Genomic DNA, 13,230 nt, shown 5'->3' on the forward strand with positions numbered 1-13,230 from the left:
GCGACACCATTAATTTCTGGGAACCCGCCTAACTGAAAAATCCTGGGCATCACTCCCAGTCGTCCACCTTAGAGCACCCGGACAAAATGACAGCATTTACTCGACAACTTAATAATATTGAGTCAAGCCATGAATATCAAAGATCGCATCAACTTCTGTTTTGGAAGTTGCAATTGCAATTTTGGAATATGCAGAAACGGCTTTAAGAAGTGAGCTTGAGCCAATAAGGAGTAAGGACTATTTAAGTTACCATCAGCCCACCTCTTCCTCGTGTCTGACATGTGCATGAAAGGATTTAAAATTTATGGAACGCAGGCATATTAGGCTTCCTGCCCATTAGGGTTACAAGACCTTTCTGTGGAAACTTACTGTTATAGTAATACTGAAAAACTTAAATGAGTATATAAGTGGCCAAAGATGATAGATCATGAAAAATGTAATGAAAAGGAAAGAGGAATACTGACCAGTATTTAGTCCCATCGCCAGCGCTCCCTAACTTGTCTTTCCTGAAGTTGCCAATATTAACTCCTTTCTTCATTTCATCATTTACGTACCATACTGCATCATTTTTCTGAATACAGATATTATTTTATATCAATCTAACATGTGTACAACACTCACAATACTTGTGATAACATGTGTTTTGAGTAAAATGGTTTATTGGATCCTGCTCCTTAAACATCTCAATTTCCTTACTGCACCGATAAAAGGGTTATAGTGATGAAAAAAAATCAATAAACAGTATGAAACACACAGGTGATGCATACCCAGGATTTTTTTTATGAACGGGTTTGCCCCTTCAGGCCTTCAGCAACCTGAAACCAAAACTTAGGAATGCCCAAGCTAGTCTATTGTATTTACATTAGTAAAAAAAGGCCAAGCAATATGTAGTAGCAACATACCGATGATCACCAGTTGGATAGTTTCTTGGCAGTTGATATTACCCGTCCATCATCAGCATTGAGTTTTTTGTTAACTGGTTGTATTCCCTGATACATTTGACACTATTAGTTAGCGAACAACATCACGGACAAACATGGCATTGCACAACAAAAAAAAGAGTTGATACTTCACTATGTCAGAAGCAAAAAGTACCAAACTAAAATAGGTGTAGGGGCATAAAGTTGCTTTCTGCAGATGCGTAGGCAATGTATTAGACACAGACATTATAGACATATAGTTGGTAGAAGATCTTCACTGGGCAACATATTTTCTGGAATGGCAGGTATGAAACTTGCAGTACATAAAAGACAGTAAGGTATTTCCTCTGTTCCAAATTATAACTTGGGACGGAGGTAGTAGTAGGTAGACGGACATCTTGATGACTTGGTGAAAGACGTATAATCAGTCAATAAGATACTGTTTTCAGCTCTTTACATACATATTGGCGATTGTGCACAACTCCAAAGTCTCAAACACACATTTATAACAAGAAGATGAAACCAATGGGGCCACCTTTGTCTCATAAACATTAACATGAATACTACCTAATATGCACAGTAGCAATCAGTATACGGTGATGAAAAACAAAAATTAGAAGGGTAATAAATACAAAATCTTTTTTTAGAGATCAAGTGATTAAAAAGTTAACAGACAGCATAAAAAAAGTTAAAACACAGCATATAGTAAGCACTCCAAAGCTATTTACTGTTTGGACATGGCACTATGCATCTGATCTCTGCACAAGCAATCAGTCGCACTGTTGGCCGAACCAAATCAGGTCAGCAGTATTCTTGCACGCAAACTCAGCACAAAGATTATGAGGGCAATGAAAAGGTTCAAAAGGGCAATGCGTTATTGGTGATGAGCGCCGCCTCGATCGTCTGCAGAGAACCCCAGGGCCGCCTCGAACACCTGCAAATCTCAATCCGATTATGCCGAAGCAAAGAAGAAAATCAGAGAGGGGAAATGGGAAAGGAAATCCTAGACGAGAGGAAGTGGGGAATGGAGGCGAGCTCCCAGCGGCGGCTGGATTTTTTTATTTTTTTTTGAGGGGGTGGCTAGATATTGGGTGAGAGAGAGGCCATAGAGAGAGCGGGCCGCGGGCCCATTTTATGATCCCGGCCCGGTGAGAGTTTGGAGGGCCGCCGTCCGTTCGTCCTGGAACGGACGGTCAGATGGCGCGGTGGATGGTGGATAACCCTAGTTGCTCGAAGCCCCGCCCCCCGAGACACACAGTAGCGCCTCCGCCGCCACTCTCTTTGCCCAGCGCCAGCCACCCGCCGGCACCATCCCCGCCGCCGCTCTCTTTGCCCAGCGCCAGCCACCCGCCGCCACCTCCCCGTCGCCACCAACCCGCAACCCCACTCTCCATGGCTAGTTCAGGAGGAATGACGGGCTCCGGAGAAGGCGCACAGCGGAGCAACTCCAACAAATCCGGCGACTCGAGCTCCTCTACCTCCTCTGCCACAAGCGGCGGTAGCGGGACAAGAAGAAGAAAGGGAAGACTCTGTCTCTGGGGAAATTCCATATTGAGGTGGAAAGTGCATATCCTCAAGGTCAGTCTGCGGTTGCTCAAACTCGCGCTCGCACTGCTGATCCTACTCCGCAGACTCGGCGTCCGAATTACAAGAGTAAAGAGGAATTCCCCCTCCTTGGGGCTTCGCCTGCCGCTTCATCACACAAGCAGAATTTCCATGCGGCTGCACATCCTCCCGAGTCTGACCGTCTGCTACCCCGTGAACAAGTGATGGATGTGAGTGGCTCTCCGTCTGAGCTGGCTTGTCTGAAGGCCGCGGCTGCTGAGCTGGCTCGTCTGAAGGCCCGTGACGACCTCTTGGAAGAGCTCGCCGCTGAAGGCAGCGCAGAGCTGAAAGCTGAGACCAACATGCTGCTGAAGGAATTTGCCCACTTGCTTCAAACGTAAGTTCGATTGAAATTCCAGCAATATATGCATCCTGATTGCAGTCTGTAAGGTATATCCACAGGAATTGGGTGATGTCTCTAATAAAAACAACTTGGTTTTTGCAGTTACAAGATGAAAGGCTGCATCAGTTTCTATGGACGTAGAGCGTTGCAAATGGTTCCGAGCAACGATTTCGACTTCGTAGTTGATTTCAATCACGTTCTTGATGAAGGATACATTGACCTGGCAGTAAAGATTGTGAAGGAAAACGATGCTTGCCGTGGGTGAGCAACACTTCAACCTTTGTTTTGTAATTCACTATTGTAGGATTGCATGCTTCCATTACTTCTGCACCCTACTGAAAAGGACACATGGTTTCTGCGTTTTTTAGCATGTGTAAACAAAATTAGGCTTGCTTTGAATAGTTTCTCTGTTCTTGCTTTTTGACTTGAGAAATATTTGCTAGAGGTGACAGAGATTGCTCGAGCACTGGAACATTTTCGGACAAGCAATGTTGATCCCTAATTGACTGTTGATGATGATCATATTTAACCTGTGTATGTTCTTTCTTGTAACAGCAATGCATGGTTATTAGGGACAGCAATAAATTTTCTCAGGACACCGCGTCTGCTGGATAGGAATGAACTGCAATCCGTTTTCTTGGACTTTGAAAATTTGCCCGTGTCCATGAAGTCCTTCGCTCAGTATGATGCTTTAGACCTGGTTCAAGGAGATGCTTCGCCCTTTGGACAGGAAAATCATCTGGTGACAGCCAGGTTTATTGGCAGGCAGATTTATATCAGCGCCGAGGAGCATGTGCTTAAGCAGAATCTTGCTGGAAAAACCTGGGGAGGGCAGTTTGAAGCAAAAGATATTTATATCATTCTGTTCAGCCGCACAAGTATCTTGTGCCTGATCCGACCAAGTGGAGAAACCCTTGTTTGCTCTCCTGAAAATAGGGTCTTGGACATCAAAAAGCTGCACGAAATCATGTCTGTGAAGTATGAACTTGCCGGACACTTCCCTCCGCACTTCAAATGCCTGGATGACGATATATCTCTCTTGGACGCTACCACCATTGATGTGAGCTCAGTGGTGCAGTATCTCCCTTATCACGTTGCACTCATGCCATTTGCGGCAAACGAGTATCTTACTGAGAAGCTGCACAAGGCTATAGAAAGTGTCCGGATTCCAGCCAACGAATTCCGTGATTATATCTCCGTGTTTGAGTCAGTGCCGGCTGGTAATGTTGATTGGAGGGACGACTACACCGAGTCAAATTCACAGGATGAGTTGCTAAAGGCAGTCTATAAGCACGATCCCAGAGCTATCCAACAGATTTTGGACAAGAGCATTGGTCCAGTTCAGGAGGACACGAGCAACACTGAGGTGCAGATCACAAGTGCCACTGTGCTCCAGGAGAACACGAGGTTCGCTGAGCTCCAAGAGAGCACAAGGCAGGACAGCTCAAGCTCCACGGGGGTAAGGTCTAGTGCAGTGACTGAGAAAACTAAGTTCAAGCGAAACAAGAAAGGAAAGCTAGCCTTCAAACGCCATTTGGATGTGCATTTGCACAGCCACTTGGCTGCTAAAGCTGGTACAAGGCCGCTAAGTGGCATGTTTCAGGCGGAGGCGTACTCATCAAAAAACAACGATGTTCTTGGAGAGATATTCACTGATCTGTTCAGTGGTCCGTCAATGAAGATGAAGAAATTGTAAGTAAACCTTTCAGAGATTTTGTTCATCAGTCTCTTGTGATAATAGCAGGAGCAAAGTAGTATTAGTTGGCATCTATAAATAACTAGTGTGCTGCATCACTTGTTAACTCTTCTTTTTTTGATGTGCAACAGCCTTCGGCCGATCATGGCACACTACCGTCACTTGAGAGATATGGATGATGAGTGATGCCGAAGAGAGGTGGGGTTCGATGCTGATGGTGGCTGATGGACAAGAAGTACATTGGCTGATGACCTAGTGTAGGTTCAGAGAGTAGTTTGACATGGAATAGACCTGTGGCCTTTGTAGCTTTTTATTTTGTGAGTCGTGGCATGTTGTAGTGGTGCTATGGATGTGGTATCGGTAGACAGAGCAACTCAAGGGGAAGAACATATATTCCTGGCTGGTGAATCTTTTGTTGACTATTTCTGCCCCAACACTTTATGCCTGTGTTCCACTTTGCTTTGTGTTTTGTGTTGAACCAAGCAGCACACTGTCTGAACATACCTGTCTTTCGAGCTGCACTGTCTGACCATCCCCATAGTCAGATCGCCCAGCCGGAAAACATGGCTGTCTGATCACTTGGTGATGCATTGATCGATACATAGCTGCTGTGTTCCTAAATATCTCTCTTTTTAGAGATCTCAATATGAACTACATGCAGATGTATATAGGCGTATTTTAGAGTGTAGATTCACTCATTTTTCATTTTTGCTCCGTTTGTACTCCCTCCGTAAACTAATATAAGAGCGTTTAGAACATTACTTTAGTAATCTAAACGCTCTTATATTAGTTTACAGAGGGAGTACTTCATATTGGAATCTCTAATAAAGGCTTATATCCAGGAATGGATGGATGTATGCATGATCGCCCACTCCAGCGGCGCGACCCAGCAGACGCACTGTCTGGTCGCTCGCGCAGACGCTGTGATTTCCTATCCTATGCCTCCACGTTTCCTGTTGGTTGTGCGTTGCTCATCCTGGTTTGTTGCCACGTACAGTACAGTCCCTGCTTTGGTTCATTGCCTCGACCGCCGCGTGCTATTTGGAAGAATCCCGTCTGTTCCGGCTTCTCCAGAGAAATTCCTGGCCGTCTCTCTACTACAGGCTCGCCGTTGTTCCTCATACGTCTGTCCGCGCTGCAGAGTGAAGCTTCCCCTGTTCCTGCTGCTGCCAGGGCCACTGCGTTGCTGCTGTTGCTGCAGAGTGAATTCTAGGTGAAGTTAGTATCATTTTTGTCACAACCTGTAGTTGGATCTCCGTTCTAAAATTTGTTAACGTCAGAAGCACCACGGTATAGACCTGGGTTCCATTCCCGGCTGGTGCAAGTTTTTTATTGTGCGTGCGTTTTTATGTGTAAATCAAACAGCACACTGTCTGATCAAACTGATAGGGGATTCATTCAGAGGTGAAGAAGAAGAAAAATTCTACTCCATAAATTCATCGATCTGCCAATGATTAAGGAGCGATAACCAGACCTACTAATGCCAGTGACACATGTTTCGTCGAAGTGGAGCATCACCCACACGACACCATCCGGTCCAAGATCTGTCCAAGCAACTGAAAACTACCTACTGTATTCAAAGGCTTCAGCCGGTGCATGTCATCCATGGCGTGTTCGGCACCGCCGGGCCCCGCGAAGCGCGTCCGCCGGTGGATCTCCTGCACGTCGGCGTTCCGCTTGAGGAGGTTGCCGGGCCGCTCGCCGGCGGGCAGGTGGGTGCACACGAAGCAGAACATGGTCTGGTAGATGGACATGCTCGCCGACACCGACCCCTTGTTGCCGATGTAGCCCATGGCGTCCACGCCCACGGTGGACACCTTGATGTTCTGGACGCACCTCCGCAGGCCGCGCCGCACCCCGATGGTCAGGAAGATGCCCGTCATCTGCTTGCTCACGATCCTCACGAACGGCGAGCTGCCGCCGCCCTTCTTCTTGCCATGACCACGCGCGGCCTCGCCGTCGAGGTCGAGGTCCAGGTCCAGGTCGAGGACCATGGCCGGACCGTCGTCGGTGGCGGCCCTGGACTTCATGAACGACCTGTGCGCGCCGAACGATCTCGGCGACTTGAACGACGCCGATGACAAGGACGCGGTGGCCATCAGGTCCAGCGGCTGCTCCGGCCAGGCGAGCCCGATCCTGTCCGTCTTGCTCATCGTCTACAGGAGCGCCCTCTGCTGCGCGCTTGGCTGCTCGTCCACCGGGTCCTCCATGGCCCCGAGCATCCTGGGGGTGGCGACGACGTACCCCTCGGGGTGCACCGGGAAGCTGAAGGGCGCGTCGTCGTCGGTTTCGGTGTCGGTGCCGCCGGGGAACAACTCGTCGGAGCCGTCGCGGGTCGTAGTGGCCGGGTGGCTGCGGTACCTGTACTTGGGCCTCGAGCAGAGCAGGACGGCTGCGTCCGCGTGAGCGTGTCACGGATGAGCGCCTCCCACGCCAGTGCCGGCCGGACGTCCTCGGCGCCGAACACGTTGCCGGTGTTGAGCGGCACCACCTCCTGGAACCGGAGCACGTACATGTCGGCCTGCTCGCCGCCGGTGGTGCCGAGCCACTCGGCAATGTCCAAGCCTTCCGGCGGCTCCTTGCAGGCGGCGTTGTACGTGCCAATGCAGATCCTGCAGGAATCCATCAGCTCAGCGCCATGCCACCGCGAGAAACGGAAAATGCGCCGCGATCGTGCCGAACAATTCGATCGTACCTGAGCTCCTTGCCTCCTTGGTGTTGATGTACTGCGCGCGCATCGTCTCCGAGTTCCTCCGCCGCAGCTTGTACGGCGCGGCGTCCAGGCTCTCCTCTGCAGATCGTTCAAGAAAAACAGGGCGGTGGTTCATGAGGAATTACTATGAATTTTGCCTCCGATTAGTACTACTAGCAGTTCAGAATACAAAATTTGGCAGTGGTAACACGTAGCAGGTGTTCGATGGTCAGAAGCAACGCCGATCAGGGTGAAAATGCGCAAAATCAACCAGGTCAAACGGAACTAGCTTGTCGTGCTCATGCGAGTGTACTGTGACACGATCAACACGGCGGTCGTGCCATGTGGTTGCACCACATCGCACCCTCTCGCGAGCCTTGTTTGCGCAGGCTGCCGCTGTTGCCCCTATAGAGGACTATGAGAAAAAACTACACATACCTCTCATTTGTACGGCCACTCAAGTGGAGAGTTACCAGAATACAATTTACTCCGAAGAAGAAAACACAGTCGCATTTTTGCAAATCACCTGTGATTTTTTGTGAGGGTGCGAAGATCCATGTGAATTCGCTCAACAAATGATAAAATCATCAGCACCAGTGGTCTAGTGGTAGAATAGTACCCTGCCACGGTACAGACCCGGGTTCGATTCCCGGCTGGTGCATTTTTTTGCTCAGTTTTTATGCCTCGTGACTCATTGTCTCTTTACGCACTGATGAAACATTTCGAGCTGAGGCCACAGCCTGCTACAGCAGCTTCCGTCTTAACATGGGCTGTACTAGATCGCCGGCAAGTGCGACACGTCAGGAAAAAGAACAGGCCAACGGTGAAGCAAGGCATCAACGTTTTCTGCCTGCAGCAGCTTCACGCACCACTGATGACAGTATGCAGCACGGCAAACACATACGCATCCGGTGAGAAAGGGCAGATGCGGCATCCTTTGGACAATCTGGTCCTTGCATGGTTTCAGGGTTCACAGCACAATATCTGCATGAGCAATGCAACTCCAAGAGATTCTTGCGGACATGAACGATGTAACAGGCGACACGGAAAGAAGCTTGTGTAAAACCGTAGAATCGACTATTCTGCGCAGGTTTAATTACACGACACGGTCAACTACTAGCCTAAACGATCTGTAGCCAAATTGGCTGATGAACAAGATTCACAGTCACAGGACTCCACAAAGCTACTCGAGAGGGCGATGGATGCTATAAGAAAAAGAACGAGCCATCCGCATGATCAGCTGGTTGTGTTGCAGGCTTGCAGTATTCTCGGCTTCGTGTCCCAGTACTGGTCGAACCGATGCCTCGCGTACTCCTTGTACTCAAAGTCGATGTTCTTGTTCACATGCGCCTGCAGAGATAGAGGAAGAACCGAAAAATAACAGTCAGCTTTGATAGATTGATTATTAACACTGAGTAGATACATTGCAATTGCCTTTTGTTGTGGAGCTTACCGAGACTATTCCCCAGAGACCCCAGAAGAGATGGCTTGTGAGACTGTACTTTGCAATCAAGCCAAGCAATGTTTCGACTTCTACATCGGATGGGTTTTCTCCTGACAAACAAAGGAAGCATTTAGGAACAGCACATTTGAGTGATGCATTAAAGTAGTTTTAACGTGCAATCGTGCATTCTGAAGTATTCATCACATTTCCAGCACAGCAGAGTGTGGTGTTCCCAAAGAACTCTCCAATTACCTGAAGAACTAAGGTAAGCCTCAAGAAATCTCCGCTGTTCATCCATGTCTGAAATTATGCAGGGGAATCAAACAAGTAATCAACATGTGATTAAAAAGGTGTGAGACACATAGCCATCCATTATTATATAATTTGGTACATTTGGTTATTGAAAAACTAACCAGGATATTTTGTGAAGTCCATCACGTGCGGTGTATCACTATGATAATCAGCAGCCATCTCACAGAAGTGATTCGCAATGTCGAACGCAATAGGGTTAAAACTAGCGTATTCATAGTCCTGAAGGATAGAGAGATTAACAAAAGTGCAATCAGCTATAGAAAATAAACAGGCAAACCAAACTGTCGATGTTCCTAGAATCACTAAGCAGCACAAAGAAAAATTACGAGTCGACCATCAATAATTGAGAATTTTTATTTTGTGCTCTTCTAAATATGCAACCAGGTGCTAGTTTATGCTTAAATAAGGATTGACAAATATTCATTGGTAAGCAGTATTGACTATAACCATAATTGAGAATTTTTCTTTTGTGCTCTTCTAAATATGCAACCAGGCGCTAGTCTATCTTTAAATAAGCATTCACAAATATATGTTAGTATCCATATAAACAAGGTCAGGTTTGTAACAACTACTTACAATTAAGGTCACTTGTCTGGTCTCTTCGTATATCATAATGTTCCCATACTGCAAATCATTATGGCAAAATACTACTCTCTGATCGACCCCGGACAATACATTCTCCAGCTCCGCAATCTCATCGCCGAGCGTCTCCAACCGCAATTCCCTGGCCTCCTCGGTCGAGCACCTGCTGCGAGCTTCCTCAAGCCACCGCCTGAATCATACAATGCCCTGCTGTTAGCTTCTGGTCGCAATACGCACATCTGCCACCCATAGAATAAGGAGTCGCGATTCACCAGGCCTACCTCAGCCTCTGCCAGAGCGAGATGTCCTTGGGTCCAGGCATGTCGAGCTCGTGAAACTCCCGCAGCTTCCTGGCAATCAGGCCGGAAATCTCCGGGTCGCGCAGATCCGGCGCCGAGAGCGTCTGAGCAGACAACAACGCCAGCCACATCAGAAGGAGAAATGGCATTACAGTAGGAGCAAGGAGCAGCAAAGCCATTGCGTTGCGTACGTACCCTGGCGTTGATGAACTCCTCGACGCGGCCCTGGGGGAAGCGGCCGAGGAGGCGGGGGCCCTGGCCGTGGCGGGACATGCACTCGAAGGTGCGGACCTCGTCGGCGCGGTCGAAGAAGACCTCGACGCCCTGGCCGTAGATGCGCACGAGCACCTTGCGCGGGTCGCCCTCGCCGCCGGGCCAGGTGATGCGGAAGACCTCGTTGGTGAGGGCGCCCTTGAGCTGGGACACGACGAGGGCCGCGGGGTCGACGTCGGCGCCCCAGAGCTCGCCGGCGAGGCGGTGCAGGATGCGGCGCGCCTCCGCCGGGATGCGGTCGATGCTGGAGCTCCGCCGCAGCTCGGGCCCGGCGTCGGCGGCGGCGGCGGCCATTGGCGTCAGCGGCGGCGCGCGGCGGCGGGGGCGATCTGCGGGGGTCGGATGGGAGGGGGGCGTGAGTCGTTTCCCGTTGAGTTCGCGAGAGCTGTTTGATGGGGGAGAGGATTGGTGTGGGGTATTAGGGGTTGGAATGGCCGTGGGATCGGATCGGATCGGAATCGGGATTGTTGCTGGGGAAAAGAAGTGGCAGCTGGCAGGAGAAGCTTCCAGGGAAAAGTTAATAATTGCACGAGGAGCCACGTCGGCTGCTACGTTGCGCGTCTCGTGGACACGTGGGAGGGATAGAGATACGAGTTTACTTTACACAGTACGGACGCGAACGCTACTCACCCATGAACACCGCAGTGGTACTAGTACTATCAGCTCATCAAGATTTAAGTGCTAGACTTGATGCTAGTGTTCGCATATTTTTTAATTTATTTTATACTTTTCAATGATATGCGTTCAGTTCTTACGATATATACATACTAAAAATATAGCACGGTGATATAGGTAATCTATAAGAGTATCATATTAAATTTTTGTTTGGTTAGAGGGAAGAGAAGAAAAACAGGTTATAAATTTACAGTCAGCTTTATGGGTTCTAGCATCCCTTATGAGAGAAAAAGATGGCCCACACATTAATAACATAATAACATGTATATATAACTAACTATAGTATGAATGAGCTAATATGGCTATAAGTAACATGATAACTTCATTAGCCGGTTATTATCTATACTATTAACCTTGTTCTAAGATCCCAACGATGCATTCAAAAAAAAAAACAACACCTATGGGCGTCATTGCCATCAATTGGAGGCAAGGTTTTCACTCGACTATGCATCGCTAACCACCCGCTTGTGATGACAGGGACAAGTTAGATACGACCACCACCACCATCTCCCGCCGAATAAACATCGACCCCTTGGGCCATCAATCATCACTACCACCAATAGAGTTAAACATTGGGACCTAGATATGTTGCACGCTGAGCTACCCTATAGCCCGGCATGCTATGATAACTAGCTGAAACAGAGGATTTCAGACGCTTTGCGGGGACAAGATCGATGAGTGAACCTGTGCATGAAAACCGAAGACTGAACCCGTATCAACGCTTTAATATAAGATTCATACAAGGTGACCGAAGACTAAACCGAGGAATGACGCAAACGTTCGCTCCCATACACCATCCACAAGGAACGAGACTCCATGATGTAGAATGGCAATTAATTAGAAGCATGTATGGCAATTTCTTTGCATAGCATGGAAATTCGGTCTATTGCGGCATAGCAAATTCTCGAACGTGTTGGCAAATTTTCCTTTTTCTTTAGCCTGGTAGTTCTTTCTGCTGCATCATGGCAAATTCCTAAATTGCATGGCAATTTACTCTACTACAGGCAAATTCCTGATAATTCTTTGGCTAGCATGACAAAAAAAACATGACAAATCTTTCTGTAATAGTATGACAAATATATTTGTTATACCATGACAATTCCTAAGTGTTCTTTGGGAGTGGTTTTTAGGGAACACTCTCTGATGGCGTTGTTCACTCAAACAAGATTCCTGTAAGAATCACCCGTAAAAAAGAGAGATTCATGTAAGAAATGCCCGATCATTCGCTCAGGTGACCTCCCCTTGGGGGAACGTCAACCTCGCGTTATTGGTGTCCAAAATCTAAGCTCTAGATATAAGGTAGCATTATCTCTACTCCTATTCAGTTGGTGATGATGGTGTGTCTACCATTCATCATTTCTGACCATTAAATCTACATCTAACGGCTATAATGTAAGCTGTGACCTTTTTACAACAACTAGAATAATGCACGTGCGTTGCAACGGGATATAAATATTGTAGTACGTTAGCTTGTGATTTACCTATCAATAATAATGTGATTTTGTAAATAAATGTTCATCAAATCATGACCGTGAATTACCTTATATTTTGATTAGAAGTTTGGTAAGTAAATTAAAGTGAAATTGGTTCAAAAGGTAAGTAAATTAAGGTGATTGATTGTCATATAAATGAAAGATTAGACGAAAGGGTGGTGAAGAGAAAGGTGAAATGGAACCTTACGTTCTTTTTAAGTAGTAGAGATAATTCACTTCTTTTCTCCAATTTGTGGAAAACCCATTAGTATCTTAAAACCAACCACATCCCTCCCTCGCGTCATCAAAATAGCCTAAGAAATATATTTTGAGTGAAACATAGTATATTTTTAGTGATATATGTACATCAAAACTAGAGTGTTTTCTTTCGAGTTTGTGATCAAGTATCATTCTATTTTGGATCCGTTGCAACGCACGGGCACATTGCTAGTATGGAGTAAAAACGAGAGTTCCTACTTCCCATTTTCCCTTCGTTTAAAAAGATAGTTCATGTTTAAAATTGTATTTTAAGAACTGGCTCAAGAAAGATTTAGATTGAGAAAGCAATCATATCCACGCTGCCATCGTCTCTCTCACGTTGGCTTTACATCGCTCCGCACAGGAACTAGCAATCAAAGAGCCAGCAAAGAACCTAAATGCGATAAGAGCAGAGTAGATGAGGAGGGCTCAGTACCATTGCATCGGTTGTTGAAGGAGACGGCGGCAGTGCCGGGACGTGCCTGGCGGATCACCCGCAGACGAGAAGGCCACAACACCGACCAGCGCGGCCGCAAGGCTTGAGACATTGCCGGAGAGGGCCTCTGGCCGCCGGCGACCATCCATCCAACTAGTGAACGAGCTAGCAGCTGAAATAGATGGCGAAGATTCTGCCCGTGAAGTGTTCGGTTGGAGACAGA

General features: G+C 47.5%; 2 protein-coding genes, 1 non-coding gene and 1 pseudogene across 3 annotated transcripts; 2 read left to right on the forward strand and 2 right to left on the reverse strand.

The window, feature by feature from the left end:
* The first annotated feature begins 2,161 nt into the window (after positions 1 to 2,161).
* Positions 2,162 to 5,000, forward strand: LOC123060431 (uncharacterized). The gene is made up of 4 exons (XM_044483154.1): positions 2,162 to 2,862; positions 2,971 to 3,129; positions 3,424 to 4,560; positions 4,696 to 5,000. The coding sequence occupies exons 1-4, from the start codon at positions 2,690 to 2,692 to the stop codon at positions 4,748 to 4,750; spliced, it is 1,524 nt and encodes a 507-aa protein (XP_044339089.1). The 5' UTR covers positions 2,162 to 2,689; the 3' UTR covers positions 4,751 to 5,000.
* Positions 5,001 to 6,078: 1,078 nt separating this feature from the next.
* On the reverse strand, positions 6,079 to 7,190 carry LOC123056812 (type IV inositol polyphosphate 5-phosphatase 3-like; annotated as a pseudogene).
* Positions 7,191 to 7,846: 656 nt separating this feature from the next.
* Positions 7,847 to 7,917, forward strand: TRNAG-GCC (transfer RNA glycine (anticodon GCC)). The gene has a single exon. It is a non-coding gene; the product is annotated as a tRNA-Gly (tRNA).
* Positions 7,918 to 8,245: 328 nt separating this feature from the next.
* LOC123060433 (probable choline kinase 2) lies at positions 8,246 to 13,163 on the reverse strand. The gene is made up of 8 exons (XM_044483155.1): positions 13,008 to 13,163; positions 10,089 to 10,495; positions 9,876 to 9,997; positions 9,589 to 9,784; positions 9,114 to 9,231; positions 8,953 to 9,000; positions 8,710 to 8,810; positions 8,246 to 8,606 (listed from the first exon to the last, which is right to left on the reverse strand). Exons 1-8 carry the CDS (start codon positions 13,150 to 13,152, stop codon positions 8,493 to 8,495), a joined length of 1,251 nt encoding a protein of 416 aa, XP_044339090.1. The 5' UTR covers positions 13,153 to 13,163; the 3' UTR covers positions 8,246 to 8,492.
* Between the last annotated feature and the right edge of the window lie 67 nt (positions 13,164 to 13,230).

Source organism: Triticum aestivum, chromosome 3A (assembly GCF_018294505.1).
Source record: "Triticum aestivum cultivar Chinese Spring chromosome 3A, IWGSC CS RefSeq v2.1, whole genome shotgun sequence".
Taxonomy (NCBI): domain Eukaryota; kingdom Viridiplantae; phylum Streptophyta; class Magnoliopsida; order Poales; family Poaceae; genus Triticum; species Triticum aestivum.

What these genes read in the sequence shown, in the direction of transcription:
- LOC123060431 (XM_044483154.1), top strand. Translation starts at nt 2,690, where the DNA reads ATGGATGTGAGTGGCTCTCCGTCTGAGCTGGCTTGTCTGAAGGCCGCG. An exon ending in TTTGCCCACTTGCTTCAAAC is followed by an intron (nt 2,863 to 2,970) that starts GTAAGTTCGATT and finishes TGGTTTTTGCAG; the next exon opens with TTACAAGATGAAAGGCTGCA. An exon ending in TCAATGAAGATGAAGAAATT is followed by an intron (nt 4,561 to 4,695) that starts GTAAGTAAACCT and finishes GATGTGCAACAG; the next exon opens with CCTTCGGCCGATCATGGCAC.
- LOC123060433 (XM_044483155.1), bottom strand. Translation starts at nt 13,152, where the DNA reads ATGGTCGCCGGCGGCCAGAGGCCCTCTCCGGCAATGTCTCAAGCCTTG. An exon ending in CTTCAACAACCGATGCAATG is followed by an intron (nt 10,496 to 13,007) that starts GTACTGAGCCCT and finishes CGACCCCCGCAG; the next exon opens with ATCGCCCCCGCCGCCGCGCG. An exon ending in GGACTTCACAAAATATCCTG is followed by an intron (nt 9,001 to 9,113) that starts GTTAGTTTTTCA and finishes GCATAATTTCAG; the next exon opens with ACATGGATGAACAGCGGAGA.